Source organism: Microcaecilia unicolor, chromosome 1 (genome assembly GCF_901765095.1).
Source record: "Microcaecilia unicolor chromosome 1, aMicUni1.1, whole genome shotgun sequence".
In the NCBI taxonomy this organism is placed as follows: domain Eukaryota; kingdom Metazoa; phylum Chordata; class Amphibia; order Gymnophiona; family Siphonopidae; genus Microcaecilia; species Microcaecilia unicolor.
Window position 1 is genome coordinate 12,371,708 of NC_044031.1, and position 14,893 is coordinate 12,386,600.

The 14,893-nt window shown below is 42.0% G+C and overlaps 1 protein-coding gene across 1 annotated transcript in view; it reads left to right on the forward strand.

The window, feature by feature from the left end:
* The first annotated feature begins 1,431 nt into the window (after nucleotides 1-1,431).
* LOC115461309 overlaps nucleotides 1,432-14,893 on the forward strand; it is a 170,838-nt gene continuing 157,376 nt past the window's right edge. The window contains exon 1 of the mRNA XM_030191425.1: nucleotides 1,432-1,561. Within this exon, the coding sequence (XP_030047285.1) occupies nucleotides 1,538-1,561 (24 nt within the window). The 5' untranslated portion in view covers nucleotides 1,432-1,537. The remainder of the gene's footprint in view (nucleotides 1,562-14,893) is intronic.

Consider the following 14,893-nt stretch of genomic DNA (forward strand, 5'->3'; position numbering starts at 1 on the left):
GATGGAGGGTGGGTGGTGGCGGCGACGATGACCTTGGGGGGGGGGAGGCGGTAGCGACGGCGGTTTTGTCCCTCCCCTTGCGCAGTAGAGACCCTCTCTGTTCCGCCCCCGTCATCACGTATTGATGCGGGGGCGGGACAGAGAGGGTCTTTACTGCGCATTTGCGAGTGAGTTTGGTCACTCGCCGTTTATATGTTTGATTTGAGATACCGCAATGGGTCAAAAACAGACATCTATGCGGTTTACACAGAACAAATTAAGAAGAGAGAAAGAAGGAGATGACTTTGTGGGGGGGGGGGGAAGGTTTAAGAAGCAGAGGAGCCAAAGATCTGAGAGAAAAGGTGGGCTTTAAGGTGCTTTTTGGATGCTGTGAGGGTGGTTTGCAGGGCCGTGCCAAGGGTCTCTGGTGCCCCCCCCCCCCCCCCTGCTTCTTCATTAGATGCTTCTCCATTGCTACCTGTCTTTCCTTTAGACTGAAAACTACAGGTCCAGCCAGACCTGAGAAAAGGGTCTACCACACCCTTCAATGTCAAGCATATACTAGAAAACTGTAAATTAGCTTCCACAGGAAAGCAGTTTCAAAAAATAAACACAATTCCTGCTGTTTCTTAACACTGCCTTTATAAAGAGGCTTTTCAGTGGGACTATTAGCATAAGTTTGATTCTTAATATGGGAGGGGGGGGGGGGGGTAAGTGTTGGTGGCCTGACTTCCTCTTTATGTTCCTCACTGGCTTGGACTGCTGGGGTCTTAATGCAAATGTATGCAGCAGACCATTAAAGTAGATTTTGCAATCCAGATCCCCAAATTGCCTTTCTCTGATTGATCAGGTACTGGGGTGAGCCCTGTTGTCCGTTCCTCTGCTGCCACTATGGACAAGAGGAGAGAGAAGAATTTGTTACCTGATCAGAAACCAGGGCAGACATTTCCTTCTCAACTGATTCCAGGTCTCTCCCCCAGAGCCAGAAAGATGTTGCTTTTATCCTGTCCCTGATCCTCCTCTGCTGCCCTTTTGCAGCCCTGTTACTACACAGAGCCAGAGAACGAAAGCAAACCCGTTCGTAGCCCCTCCCCTTTGCTGACATCACTCAAGACCCGCCCACCTCCTTAAGGTGGATCCAGGATCTCGGCAAGTGCATTGTTTTGGGTGTACCAAGATGGCGGTGAATGAAACCCTCCTGTCAGAGCTGTAAAGAGGGAACAGAAAAGACTCTGAACAAGAGCAGAAACTTTCTGCCTTTGGGTCCTGGAATCCCTGCAAGACCCAGTCCCAGATCTGCAGAGGGAATTTATCTGAGTCCTGGAATCAGCTCAGCCTCCTCCTGTTTTATTCATCTGTCCAGGAAAAGGGGAAGGGAAATGAGTTTTTGCAACTACATTCAAAGCAGTTTACATATATTCAGGCACTTATTTTGTACCAGGATCTGCAGTGGGAATTGAACTCAGTTCCCCAGGATCAAAGTCCACTGGGCTACTCCTCCACTCCAGCCTGAATCCATCCCAGCAGCTGCAGAATTCAGAGGGGAAACAGCAGGGAAATGTCTGCCCTGGTTCCTGATCAGGTAAGAAATGATTCACCCAGGGTTCCAGCTATAAAAGGAAAATATTTTGCAGCTTTCTCTTCTCTCTCCTTATTTGTCTGTGTTGAGTGAAGCAGTAGGTCTAGTTTATGTTTATTAAAACAATATTGTGCTTAGCTAAATAAAAAATCAGCCCAGGGTCCTTCCCTCTGTTGCCATGTGGGAAGGAGGCAGCAGAGGGAAAGCTTCAGGCCAGCAGGAGAAAGCAAGACTGCCCACCCTACCAGCCAGTGCTGCAAATCTGTAGGCCTGTGAGGTGAGGAGGGAGACTGTGGGACACCTAGGGGGGGGAACAGGGGAGGACAAGAAACTGCACATGGATGGAAGGGAAGTGAAGTGGGGAATCCACATGAAGGAAAAGAAAGCTCGTGAGAGGAAATGCACATGGAAGGAAGGGAATGGGGTAGGAGACAATTCTGCACATGGATAGAAGGAAAGTGTGTGTAGAAGAGAAGGCAGAGGGGGAAATGCACATGTTGTGTATATGTCTCCCTTCTGCTGCTGCTTGTGGATAGAGGGCATAAGCTTTGTGTTCCAGAAACTAAGCATAAGTTCTGTTTACCTTTAAATAATAAGTGTTATTATGCACTTACATGATAAGCAGCAACTATCAGATTGTAAACTCTTTTAGCAGGGACTGTCTTCTATGTTTGTGCAGCGCTGCGTACGCTTTGTAGCACTATATAAATGCTAAATAGTAATAGTAGTAGTAGTAGTAACTTACGAGGAAATGAAACTATTTAGAAGGTGTTGAGAATTGAGGGGTCCCGAGCCCCCCAAGAAGGCTAGAGTGACTAGAGTGACCTTAAATCTGACTCCATTTCTAAATAGCACTAGTACTGGGGTAATCAGGGAGTTGTGCAGTTCTAAAAGGAATTGCCACTGAGAGAGACGTTAGATAGATCTAAGGGACCCGCATTAGTCCGCCTCTCAGCACTGGCAAGGAATAGATACCAGCCTTATGACAAACTGGATTTAGGTTACAAGTTATACAATGCTGCGAATGATAGCCTGATTTAGCAAAAGCATTTATACTTACAGCCTTTGAACATTAAGTGAAGCCCACAAATCATCATTTGGAATTAGGAGTTTATTTGCCAAGGTATAAGTCAAATCAGTGATTGACAACAGGCATGTACAATCAATTAATTATAGGAATATAATAAGCTGCAAACAGGTGTTAATTATTTGCTAATGTTTTATAATTTCTTTTACCAATTAGAGGTTTTACAAGGGAAAGCAATTAGGTAATTTGTCAATTCTGCTGGACACATTGGTTTCCCTTGGAGAGAGAGTGCCAACCCTTTTCTCTCTAACTCAAACCAGGAAATACCTGGATTTTTATAAGTGCCCTCAGGATATGGGTAATATGACAGTAGATATACCTGATTGGATCTATGCTAATGTCATGGTTGTCACTGATTGGCTCATGCTAATGAGTAGCTTCTATCTTGCTACGCCTTTCCTTTCTCACACCAGCTGACCACAATCCTGCTCACAGGAAAGTCTCCCTCCTCTCTTGGACAGCTAGTTCCCTATTTTCTATGCACCTGGCATGACTCACTCATTGCTCAACTTGTTTTTCTAACTTACATTAGAGAAAATTTCACTTTGTAACAGATACGGGCTTCCATTTTGTGTTGAAATCCTCCATTTTGTTTCCATATCTATTTACCTAACTTTTAGGCCTCAATCCGGGCTACAAACTAGGCCATACTTTTCCAGTAAGCTCCCAGTTATGTCAGCCATCAGATTTCTGACTCAGCCAAGGTCTGTAATGGCCTGAGCTCTATGACTGGGCCCTCCACCATTCCAGTGGGGTGGGGTCTCTGGCTGTACCATAATTATACATTCCCCACTTGTCACCCCCTCTGGGGAGGGGTGACACAAAGCTTGTCAAGCTTGTCATCATCCATTCCAGAAGGTGGCAAGCTATCAAACGAGGGGGCGAGTTTTGGTCTTACAAATTGCTAGAAGATATGATGCAAGATAGGAAACTTCATTCTCAGGTGATATATTATTTGGGCATATGGAATTCCCTTTATATTACCCAATCCCTTGGGCCTTAATCCTGATGTCATCTCTCTTGAGACTTACTCAAACCTGTAGTGAGACATGTTTCATGAATGGGACAAATCCATGAGTTCATCTACAAAATCTCATGAAGTATAGGTATGCTGGTAATAGCAATTTCAGGTGGATCATGCTAATAAATACTTTCAGGTCTTTCTATGGCTTCTATTGTATCTGCTGCATAGTGCATGGGGAGATAATCTAATGTATGTATCTCAGTGGTCCTCGTATCTGAGCAATATCAACTTCAATTTAAATTACATAAACAGAAATAACGGGGAAACTCTTGGAAAAACAATTAGAACAATAAAGGAAATAATAGGAAAATAAAAATAAAACCTTTTCAATATATAGACAGGATTAGTGCTAAACTGAAAATAAAACAAAATATGAATCTATAATGTCCATAAACAGCAACAGTAAATCTCAAATTAAGTATCCGTTCTGAATTCTCTTTCATCGATCATGGTTGAGGCGGTGGAAGCGCTGAAGAATCTGGACGGAGATCTGGAAGATCTAAATGGCTGGAGTTCCACAGCAACTTGGGCAAGGAATCAGTAGAAGTGACAGTCTTAATACTAGGAATTGGGATTTGCTGAATGTATCCCCACTTCTGGCTTGCATAGTGTGCAAGACAGATTGGTAATTACTACTAAGAGATGATCAAATAACAATAGGTAACTATATGGAACAAAAGAAAAGGGTACCAAAAAAACAATTAAAATTTAGAGATGATGTTGATTGTTCAAGTTATAGATGTATGGAGGGTCAGGAATGTGGTGCACAAAAATAGTCAAAAGGCACGGGCAATGCGTTGCAATCTATCGCCAGTAGGTATGAAATCTTCACCTGCGATGACTAACATTCACCAAGGGTTGAGCCCTCAGCTGCAGGAGGCCAGCAGGACTTACGAGTTAGATGATTCAGAAAGAAGGGTATCTTAGGAAATAGTCATAGTCAAAGCAGAAGACTAATGTGCAGAAATTTAAAACTCATAACTAGTCCAGGTGATGGAAGTATCTTCTGGAATCACGGTCGCTGTCTGTTGTAACAGAGAGCTCATACGTAAAGTGCCATATAGGTTCTGGAAAAGATGAGCAGCCTGCAAAAATATGTAATACAGTAGAATATTTAAGAGCATAACCAAGAAGGTCCAAATTAATTAAATCATTTGGACAAAAGAAAATTCTCATTGGAAAAGTTGGCACTTCTTTTTCTTGCCAGAGGTCAATTGTAGCAGAAGTACCAAACTGGAATAGAGGCGGTAGATCAGAAATTGGATTAGCAGTCTTCATTCAACCTATAGTCAAATCTCAGCACAGGACTATCAGAAAGAAAAGTCAAGGAATGCATTGTTAGTTCCTTGGGACACCAGTAGGCGGATAAAATCACAAATTACAAGTAGAAAACAATTTTTTCCTCTGTAGATTAGATGTTGCTGGCACAGGAAGTCAGCAGAGTCTGAGGAAACATTGTGGTCAGAGTCTGCGCCAGGAAAATGCTGCTTTTAATATGATATTTAGAGAGATAGAGAAAAGCCAATATCAGAAAAGAAAGATGTAAAAACTATATATGTCTATGAGGCCTCCTCATGTGACCTTTACAAGGTTTAAATAGGTCAAGAGAAGGACAATAACCTATAGTCCTCTGTAATAGTTCACAGCCAATTTGGAAAATGAAAATTATATTAAATTTTAAACTGATCCTTTCTATGCTCTCACAATTTGGGCCCTAAATTATGACAGCATATCAAGATTCACATGCAGAGGGATAGCTAAAAATAAGCTTATATATTCCCAGAAATCTAATTATAATTTGGAGTATATTTTAAATACAGAGGAGGAGCCGCTTTATAAGCAGGAGACAAATAGGAGCATTTCTTAAAACATTTTAGTGAAATTCAAAAATTCAAGGATATAATAACAATTTTTATTAATGCAATAAATGCATAAATTGACCAGTAGGATATGTTCATATAGATCAGTATAATAAATGGAACAGCTTGTAAGCCTACATTGTAAATTGAATTCTAAACAAAGAGTAGCAAGGATAACACAGAATCACAGAAAAACCCATCTAGTTATTAAAAATCTGAAACACGTAATGAATTCCTGTATCATATACTGAGTTCAAAGCTTTTGTAAAAATGAACCTAAGAGAAAATAAGAACTACAAGGGTTAATCTCTGTCATTCGGTCCTAAGGAAATCACGAAATAACTGTGCTTCCTGTGTCTAATTTGAGTTTATTGCTCACTGCAAGCATTGGATATTATGGTGACTGAAAATATGACTATACATCAAACAAAAACTGTAAGTTTAAGTTTTCGTATTAAAACTTCATGCTGGTGTAGTTAGTCTTCATAGAATTAATACTTCAGGAGAGGAAAAGGAGGAAAAGAAGGTCATTACTTTATCTGCTTTCAGAGGTACGGTTCTTATAGCTACTAGAACTAAAAAGTGGTTCCATTTCTAGTGAAAGCAATTTACCGGAAGTAAACAACAACAATCTATTTAATATCATGTCACAAATTAAACAAACATTGCTTAAATGAAATAATATACAATCCTGGAAAAAAAAACACTCCTTTGAGATTTACTACCACTGCAGTTGATAGGCAATCTCGCGGGGTAACCTTAAAGCACTAATTTAAAACTAAAGAAATGATTCCTTAATAACTACCTGGTTTAATTTATGCTATTTACCACAGGACACACAGGAACATATAGACATAAAATTAAAACAGTAACCTAATCCTGATACGTAGAAAACTTAAAGCTCAGAAGAGGAAGCAAGATATTTCTAAATGTAGTTCAAAACCAATCATTGGAATTGTGCACAGTTAAGGAATTGTTTAGGGTTTCAAAACAAAAAAACATAAAAATAAATATTCCAGTAGCCAATCACAAGTCACAGCACACAGACAGAAAAGGAAAACCACACTCATACACATACAAAGTTATTGTCCCACATACAGAGGTGTCCCTGTGTATTGAGGACAAAATCTTAATCCTAAATTTGGTAAAATAAAACATTTAAATTAGAGCTAATCCAACAGGCTATGAAAGTATATAACGGCAAGCTTAATAGTAACACATACAATAAATGAAAATATACTCACGATTCGTGCAATGTAATCTCCAGCGCAGAAAATCAATTGAGAAAGAGGACAGTTGGCGGGATCACTATGCCCTTCCGAACTCTCGGTGGCATTGGGAGGTCAACCGCAAAATAGAAAGGTTTGTTTCGGACGGAAAGTCCTTACCAGAGATCTGAATAGATGTCAGATCACCAGTATCTGGTGTTGGGTGCGGAGAGGAAGATATGATATAATGGGTAGTGAACAACATCACCCAATATGTATAATAACGGGACCTAGTGAGCTTTAGACCTGTAATTTGCTATAGAAAAATGAACTAGATTAGTAATATATATATTGACCAGACCTAGAACCTGGTACAAGGTCAGTGGTTCAAAAGGCAGCTTCAGAGATAGCAGGGAGACCTAGAAATGATAATGTGCTAACAGTTTACAAAAACATGCAATGATTATCCTGATAGTAAAATATGCAAAGACATAACACAATCATACTCACACATCTGCTAATGTACTCCAACAAAGGGACCCAAAATAAAAAGTACTAATTGGCGGAAAGCTCCACGCTTTGACCGCAAGTGACATTAGGAGAAAGCAAGACAAAAACTGCAAACAGAAATGTACCTAGAGAGTCAGTGTATAAGTGAAGAAATACCTAGTGTCAGCTATTATATATTTATACTACTCTACCCCCAATTAATGAAAACTACTCCCCAGAGTGTGCTTCTAAAGACAGGAGCCATCCCGGATTATCTGTCTGCCAACAACTGTCCCGGTTATCAGCCATGAGTATCAACCCATGATAGAGCCCCCAAAAAGGGACATTGCAAACACTCCCAAAAAGAACCCAAAAAACCAGCGAACAAGGTCTCATGAGTTGAAGAGCAGCGGTCCAATGGAGTTCCGCTGATTAGGGTATCTCGCGCGACTAACCACCCCAATGGACCTTTAAAGCTTTGGCGGCATCCCACTCAACTACAAAGCATGCAAAAATTTCATGGCTGGGCAGCGTCTCACATAACCTAACCGTGGCTAGGCAGCATCCCACATAACCTAACCGTCCTAAAAAGAATTTATGGGTAGGCAGCATCCCACATTACCTAACCGTCCCAAAATATGGAAAGGCCCTAGTCAACCTATACACAATCGCAACGAAAGGCGCTAGACGTCTCTTTATTGCCCCCGCGGTCATCTGTATAAGTAACCCCTACATGGGCAATGGTCCAAAATAGTGGATGCAAGCCACTCCGAAAATGGAATGGAATTCTGCTCAAAATCTAGTAATTGCGATACCGTCATCCATGGGAGGGTCAGTGACCCTTCGATGGGTGTAAGCCCCAGGCATCGATATCAAAGTCAATGGTTATAGCGTAACACAGATACATGAAAAAATAATATACTGTATGTATAGCATATCCCAGGGAAGAACCCCTGAAGCATACTTCAAAGGTGATGAAATAGAAGAAGGTAAAATATAACAGAAAAGAAAAATGAAATATCCTACAGCAAAACAAAACATATGTAAGCTCTTCGGGGAAGGTACAACCATGAAAAGGAGCCATTTGTTGTAATATATTGGCCAGAACGAAAATATGAAAAATTCCACGTTCATCATTCCATGACAATATATTTTTCATTGAACAAACCACAAGCAGGAAAGTTTAGAAGCATTGAAACGGAACAGCTGACAGTAAGGAAACCTATAATGCAAGAGCGAACAGTACAAATTCATTCGTTCAGTTATGTCAGGAGTGAAAAAGACAGTTTTAGTTAGAAATAAACAAGTAAAAAGTTGTGCAGCTTCTGCCACAGAGCGAACGAGACAAGCGCTGCAATTATAGCATACAAAAAGAAAATCTGCAAATAAAAATGACATGCACTAAAGAGGGAGGGAGGTGGGACTTACAGATTGATAGACAAACATTAGAAACCAATAAGCAAGCAGGTAAGTAATTTCCCCTACATCGGAGAAAATAAAGAATAAATGAACAGAATTAATAAAATAAAAACAGGTTGTAAATTAGTGTTCTGGAAGGGTTAAGATTATAATACAAAGACAGAGTCTATCTTTAAGAAAGCAACGAGCCAGCGCTGTAATCATGAAAGTGAAAGTAAAAAGCATTCAAGCACAATGGTTTTTGTAGGAGAATGCCTTTATCTTATTAAATATGAATAGCGTAATACATGCAGAGAAATATACAAAGAAACTAAGTCAAACTTGCATAAAGCTGAATATATGCTTGAACTAAAAACAATGCCGTACACCCTTTTTCATAGAACACGAGCACAGTATAACTAAAATGAAAGCCCCAGCTTCTCACGGCAAAGCTAATCTGTAGTTTACCATCTAACTTGCATCCTGAAAAGTTACGGGCAAGCAGTTCTACAGGAAATGAGTGCATATTAATCATGCCGAACAGAAATAATGCCATAAACTAAGTCCCGGAGTCAAAAATACCATACTAACAAGGCTAAGAATAGGATTGCTTCTAAGTCATATTATCATGAAACAACATTACGGATTGTCACTTCAATTACCCCTTCACGGCTAAACAAATGCTGCATATGTTTGTCCTAATCCAAAAATGGACTCATACAATTACAGTTCCCAATGTTACATTGCAAAGTATCAAATCTAAGTATAATAACAATAATCTACAGAGGGCCACACATTTAAATGCTACTACTGAATATTTGATAATACTGTCCCATTGATTACCCTTTAAACTGAAGACACAAAAGTAATAGAAGGAGGGACGGTTTGGAGAGGGAAAAAAAAAATAAAAAAAAAAATGCAAGAGGAGGGCAAGGAGGTGTATCCAAAGTATGGAGTGTCACCAGTGGTTACGCCCCTGGCGACGCCCATAGTGGGAGGGTGAATGAGAAAAGAAAAAGTATTATCAAAGCGGAAGATAGTGGCAGTCTGTCAAAAGTAGAGGCACAAAATGTTTACAGTGCATAAACGGACAACAAGCACTCAAGGCATAAGATGTACTTGCAGAATAGAGACACGAGCTGACAATACTTAAAACTGGCAACAGACCTGTCACAGGGAATATTTATAGTCAGAGAAATAAATGACAAGATGGTATAGCAGAGAAATAGCGTGTGTATAAGAGAAAGGTGCAAATGTAACGGAGTGACAGGCTAGAGCAGGGAACATAGCCAAAAGGAAAGGAAAGTGTTGTTGTAGTAACCAACGGAGGCAAATCAAGACTTTATTAAAGAAGATTATTAGAAAAAGGATTTAATGATAGATTCCAAAGTTTGAGATTAGTAGATACGAGAGGGAGAAAGTGCAGAGAAGAGGAAGGAAGTGGGCACCGCCCAAGCGAGAAAAGGGGAAGTGAAAAAATGTCGCAGTAGAAATAGAGATAAGATTTAGTATCGAGAACTCCTCTTTTAAGGGGAAAGAAGCAAACTTTTAAAACTTTATAACCACATTGTGGAACACGATAAGATCTACCAAGCTGTCTTTTGCAGCATAAAAACAAAGAAAAAAACCTGTCTCTGAGTTTTAACGAAACCGGGCAACAGATTAGATTGCCAAATAAAGCATCTTAATTCTGAAAGTCTCAGAAACAGTTTTAGAAAGCAAAAATAAAACAGCAGTTTATAAATTCAGCCAAAAATTATGTTATGCAGCGAAAATTAAACCCGGAAGTGCAACTAAAGTGGCTACGGGGAACAGAGACGGAATACAGACCGGGACTTCTCAAGTGGAGATTTATAATATCATGAAAGTTTCAGATGGGGGTTTCCAAAACAGGCAGGCAGGCATAGAAATAAAGCTGTATGACAGGAAGGAAAAGAGGGGGGGGGGGGGGGGGAAAGAGTAAGAGAAAAATAAGGTAGCAAGACTTACTACGCAGTTTTAAATGTGAAGCAGGAAATGGCAACGTAGAGCTAGAAAGGCGGCAAAGAATTGTAAGATTTAAACTATAAATTTTTCACAAAGACACATCAGGACAGTTTCTAACAGGGATGGGGAGAAATCAATATTAGTGTAAGTGGCCAGAAACAGAATCAGAGAGCATGAAAGGTAGAGGTTAAGTACCTCTCAGAGGTTTAAGTACAGCACAGAGGAAATAAACCCAGATCTCTCGGAGGGCAGGGAAGGGACACTCTCTCCGTACGAGATCTAAAGTCTGTGTTACAGAGAAAAATAGAAAAGCAGAAGTATAGAGGCAGGAAAGGAGGTGGGGGCTCAGTGCGGATTCAATTGGAAGATAAAACAACAGAATTTTAGTCAAGAGCTATAAGTAACCCCCACTTTGACAAAAATTCTGGTGGCTTGTTTAAATCGAACGCGGGGTCACCAATGTTGAGAATTGAGGGGTCCCGAGCCCCCCAAGAAGGCTAGAGTGACTAGAGTGACCTTAAATCTGACTCCATTTCTAAATAGCACTAGTACTGGGGTAATCAGGGAGTTGTGCAGTTCTAAAAGGAATTGCCACTGAGAGAGACGTTAGATCTAAGGGACCCGCATTAGTCCGCCTCTCAGCACTGGCAAGGAATAGATACCAGCCTTATGACAAACTGGATTTAGGTTACAAGTTATACAATGCTGCGAATGATAGCCTGATTTAGCAAAAGCATTTATACTTACAGCCTTTGAACATTAAGTGAAGCCCACAAATCATCATTTGGAATTAGGAGTTTATTTGCCAAGGTATAAGTCAAATCAGTGATTGACAACAGGCATGTACAATCAATTAATTATAGGAATATAATAAGCTGCAAACAGGTGTTAATTATTTGCTAATGTTTTATAATTTCTTTTACCAATTAGAGGTTTTACAAGGGAAAGCAATTAGGTAATTTGTCAATTCTGCTGGACACATTGGTTTCCCTTGGAGAGAGAGTGCCAACCCTTTTCTCTCTAACTCAAACCAGGAAATACCCGGATTTTTATAAGTGCCCTCAGGATATGGGTAATATGACAGTAGATATACCTGATTGGATCTATGCTAATGTCATGGTTGTCACTGATTGGCTCATGCTAATGAGTAGCTTCTATCTTGCTACGCCTTTCCTTTCTCACACCAGCTGACCACAATCCTGCTCACAGGAAAGTCTCCCTCCTCTCTTGGACAGCTAGTTCCCTATTTTCTATGCACCTGGCATGACTCACTCATTGCTCAACTTGTTTTTCTAACTTACATTAGAGAAAATTCCACTTTGTAACAGATACGGGCTTCCATTTTGTGTTGAAATCCTCCATTTTGTTTCCATATCTATTTACCTAACTTTTAGGCCTCAATCCGGGCTACAAACTAGGCCATACTTTTCCAGTAAGCTCCCAGTTATGTCAGCCATCAGATTTCTGACTCAGCCAAGGTCTGTAATGGCCTGAGCTCTATGACTGGGCCCTCCACCATTCCAGTGGGGGGGGGGGGGGGGGGGTCCTCTGGCTGTACCATAATTATACAAAGGCTATGTGCTTTGAAAATATGCCTCTATATGACCCATATATGGTACACAGATGTGGTCTCTAACATGATTGGTGAGCAAGGCTGAGGACTCCCCCTCCCTGAAATAAGGAGATTTTTAGGTGTTAAGGGAAGGAGGAGACAGGAGGTTCATGCTATGTGCAGGCTGTAAGAAAGATGTGCTGCAGGAGGGTAACAAGTGTAGCAGATAAGGGAATGGCCAATGAGCACCAAGGGTGCACGTGTATTGGAACTGGAGAACCAGTGTGCTGCAAAGTCTGGTGGGATCCCATGGGCGTATGGATGGCAAGCACCAGGCCAAGAAAATACCTTGCCACCCCAAAATACCTCCTGTCTCTCCAGCCAGCCTCAAGGTCCTTCCCTCTGTACCTGGCAAGATTTTATGTGCTTATCCTAGAAATAAGCAGTGGATTTTCCCCAAGTTCATCTTAATAATGGCTTTTGGACTTTTTTCTTTTAGGAAGTTAGTCAAACCTTTTTCAAAACCTTGCTTTTACCACATTTTCTTTCAACGAATACTAGAGTTTAATTACACATTGAGGAAAAAATATTTTCTCCAATTTGTTTTAAATTTACTACTGTTATAGCATTTTTCACGCAACTATGCTTCTTTGTCCTTTGTGTTTGTTCTGAGGCCTGTTATCAGTGGTGTGCTGGAGCCAGCTTGCTCCGGCTCGCAAGAGCCGGTTGTTAAATTTTGGTTGGACTTGTGAGCCGGTTGTTGAACAGCGCGAGCCGGCTCTCCCTCCCTCCGGATCCGGTCCCTCACCAACCCTGCCAGCGCTGACTCTCCCCCGCTGCCGGTTCACACAGGGCCGGTCCGCCACTTATCTGCCCGCCCTGGTGCCCTCTTCTCCCCCCAAGGATCCTTTTTCTTTTATTTTAAATTTACCTAACCTCCGTCGGAGTCCTACCGCATGGGCAGCAGCATCACTGAAAGCGCTTCCCTCCCGAGTCCCGACGTCTCTAGGTGCCTGAATAGCTGTTGGCAACTTGACAAAAGTTAATGATGAAACTGCTCCTTCCAATTGAACCTCCAGCCTGAGGAAGGGGCACCACCCGGGAAGCCCCTATCTGACAGGAAAAGGGAGGGAGAGATGGGGTCTGCTCCGGTGAGCTAAAAGAAGCTCCAAGGGGAGAAAATACCTGATTAATTGATGGTCCAGAAGAAATCGGGTGTTTGTCCATAGGACCTAGGACACTTGGAGTTGATGTCTTTAGCTTCACTTTACGCTCTTCCCCTTTGAGAATTATAGAGTCAAAACTCCCAAGGGGCAGGGTGTGCACCTTACGGCACACCCCTTTTGCCGTGCCCTGCGACCTCACACCTGTGGCACAACTCTTTTAAAGGCAACAGGACCATCAATATCTGCGGGTGTCCAATAGGGTGCCTGTTGGAGTCAGCACCGACTCTCCCTCACAGAAAGGTTCCTCCCTCTGCAAGGCAGAGGGCAGCTCCACCTCACACTATTGCCTCAGTGATAGCAATTTAGGACAAATTACAACTCTAACCAATGAAAGCTTATTCCATTGTGACAGATCCTCTGTGTACATATGCTGCACACACCGGCATGTTCTGTAACGCCTTCCTCAGGAGTCTTGCAAAGCTTTATCAGGTGCTTAGATAGTTAACACACCAAAATGACAGTGCACTGAGGAGTAAACAATTCTTTCCTCCCACTAATAGAAGTGAAACCAAAGATGCAAGTAAGATGTGTTGGCCGAATGGCTGCCTCTCCAAGAACAATGGCGGTGCAGCATCTTACTTGCATCTTTGGTTTCGCTTCTATTAGTGGGAGGAAAGAATTGTTTAGTCCTCAGTGCACTGTCATTTTGGTGTGTTAACTATCTAAGCACCTGATAAAGCTTTGCAAGACTCCCGAGGAAGGCGCTACGGCGCCGAAACACGGCTGTGTTGAGTCAATTTGTTGTAATAAACATTCTCCGAGGACAAGCAGGCTGCTTGTTCTCACTGATGGGTGAGATCCAGCGGCAGCCCAGGACTGGAAAATATTCCCTAGCGACAAAAGTTTGCTAGTCTCGCGCTTCCGTGCGCACCGTGCATGCGCGGCCTTCTTCCCGCCCGATCGCGAGCATACTCATCAGTCTTCTTTTTTCCTCGGTTCAGGAACGCTGCTTTGCCGCTTCTCTGCCAGGATCAACCTCTTGCGCTTTTTTATTGTTTCTTCGCCCGCTTTCGGCGAATTTTTTCTCTATTAAAAAAAAAAAACACCCAAAAAGAAAATCCTTTATTTTTTCTTAGTTTTTTTTCCTTTTCGTTTTTTCGCGCGGCCATTTTGGGCCGCCCGGGCGGTTCCTTTTTTTCTTTTGGTGTCTTTTTTTCAGGCACCATCGCGTTCGACCTCGCAGGTGCGATTTTTCCGCCCATGTCCTCGAAGCCTACCAGCGGCTTCAAAAGGTGCACGTGGTGCCGCCGGACCATCTCCCTTACTGACAGGCACGCTTCGTGTCTTCGGTGTTTAGGTGAGAGTCATCGACCTGACGCCTGTCTTCAGTGTCTCCAATTGAAGAAGCGAACTCAGGCGGTGCGTTTGGCTCAGTGGAATGTCTTGTTCGGAGCCCGGTCCGGTTCTTCGACGTCGACGGAGCCAGCGGTACTGAGGTCATTGCCAGTATCGATGTCGGCATCGGAGGGTGCATCGTTCTCCGGAGCGCAGGTAATGGCTGTCCAG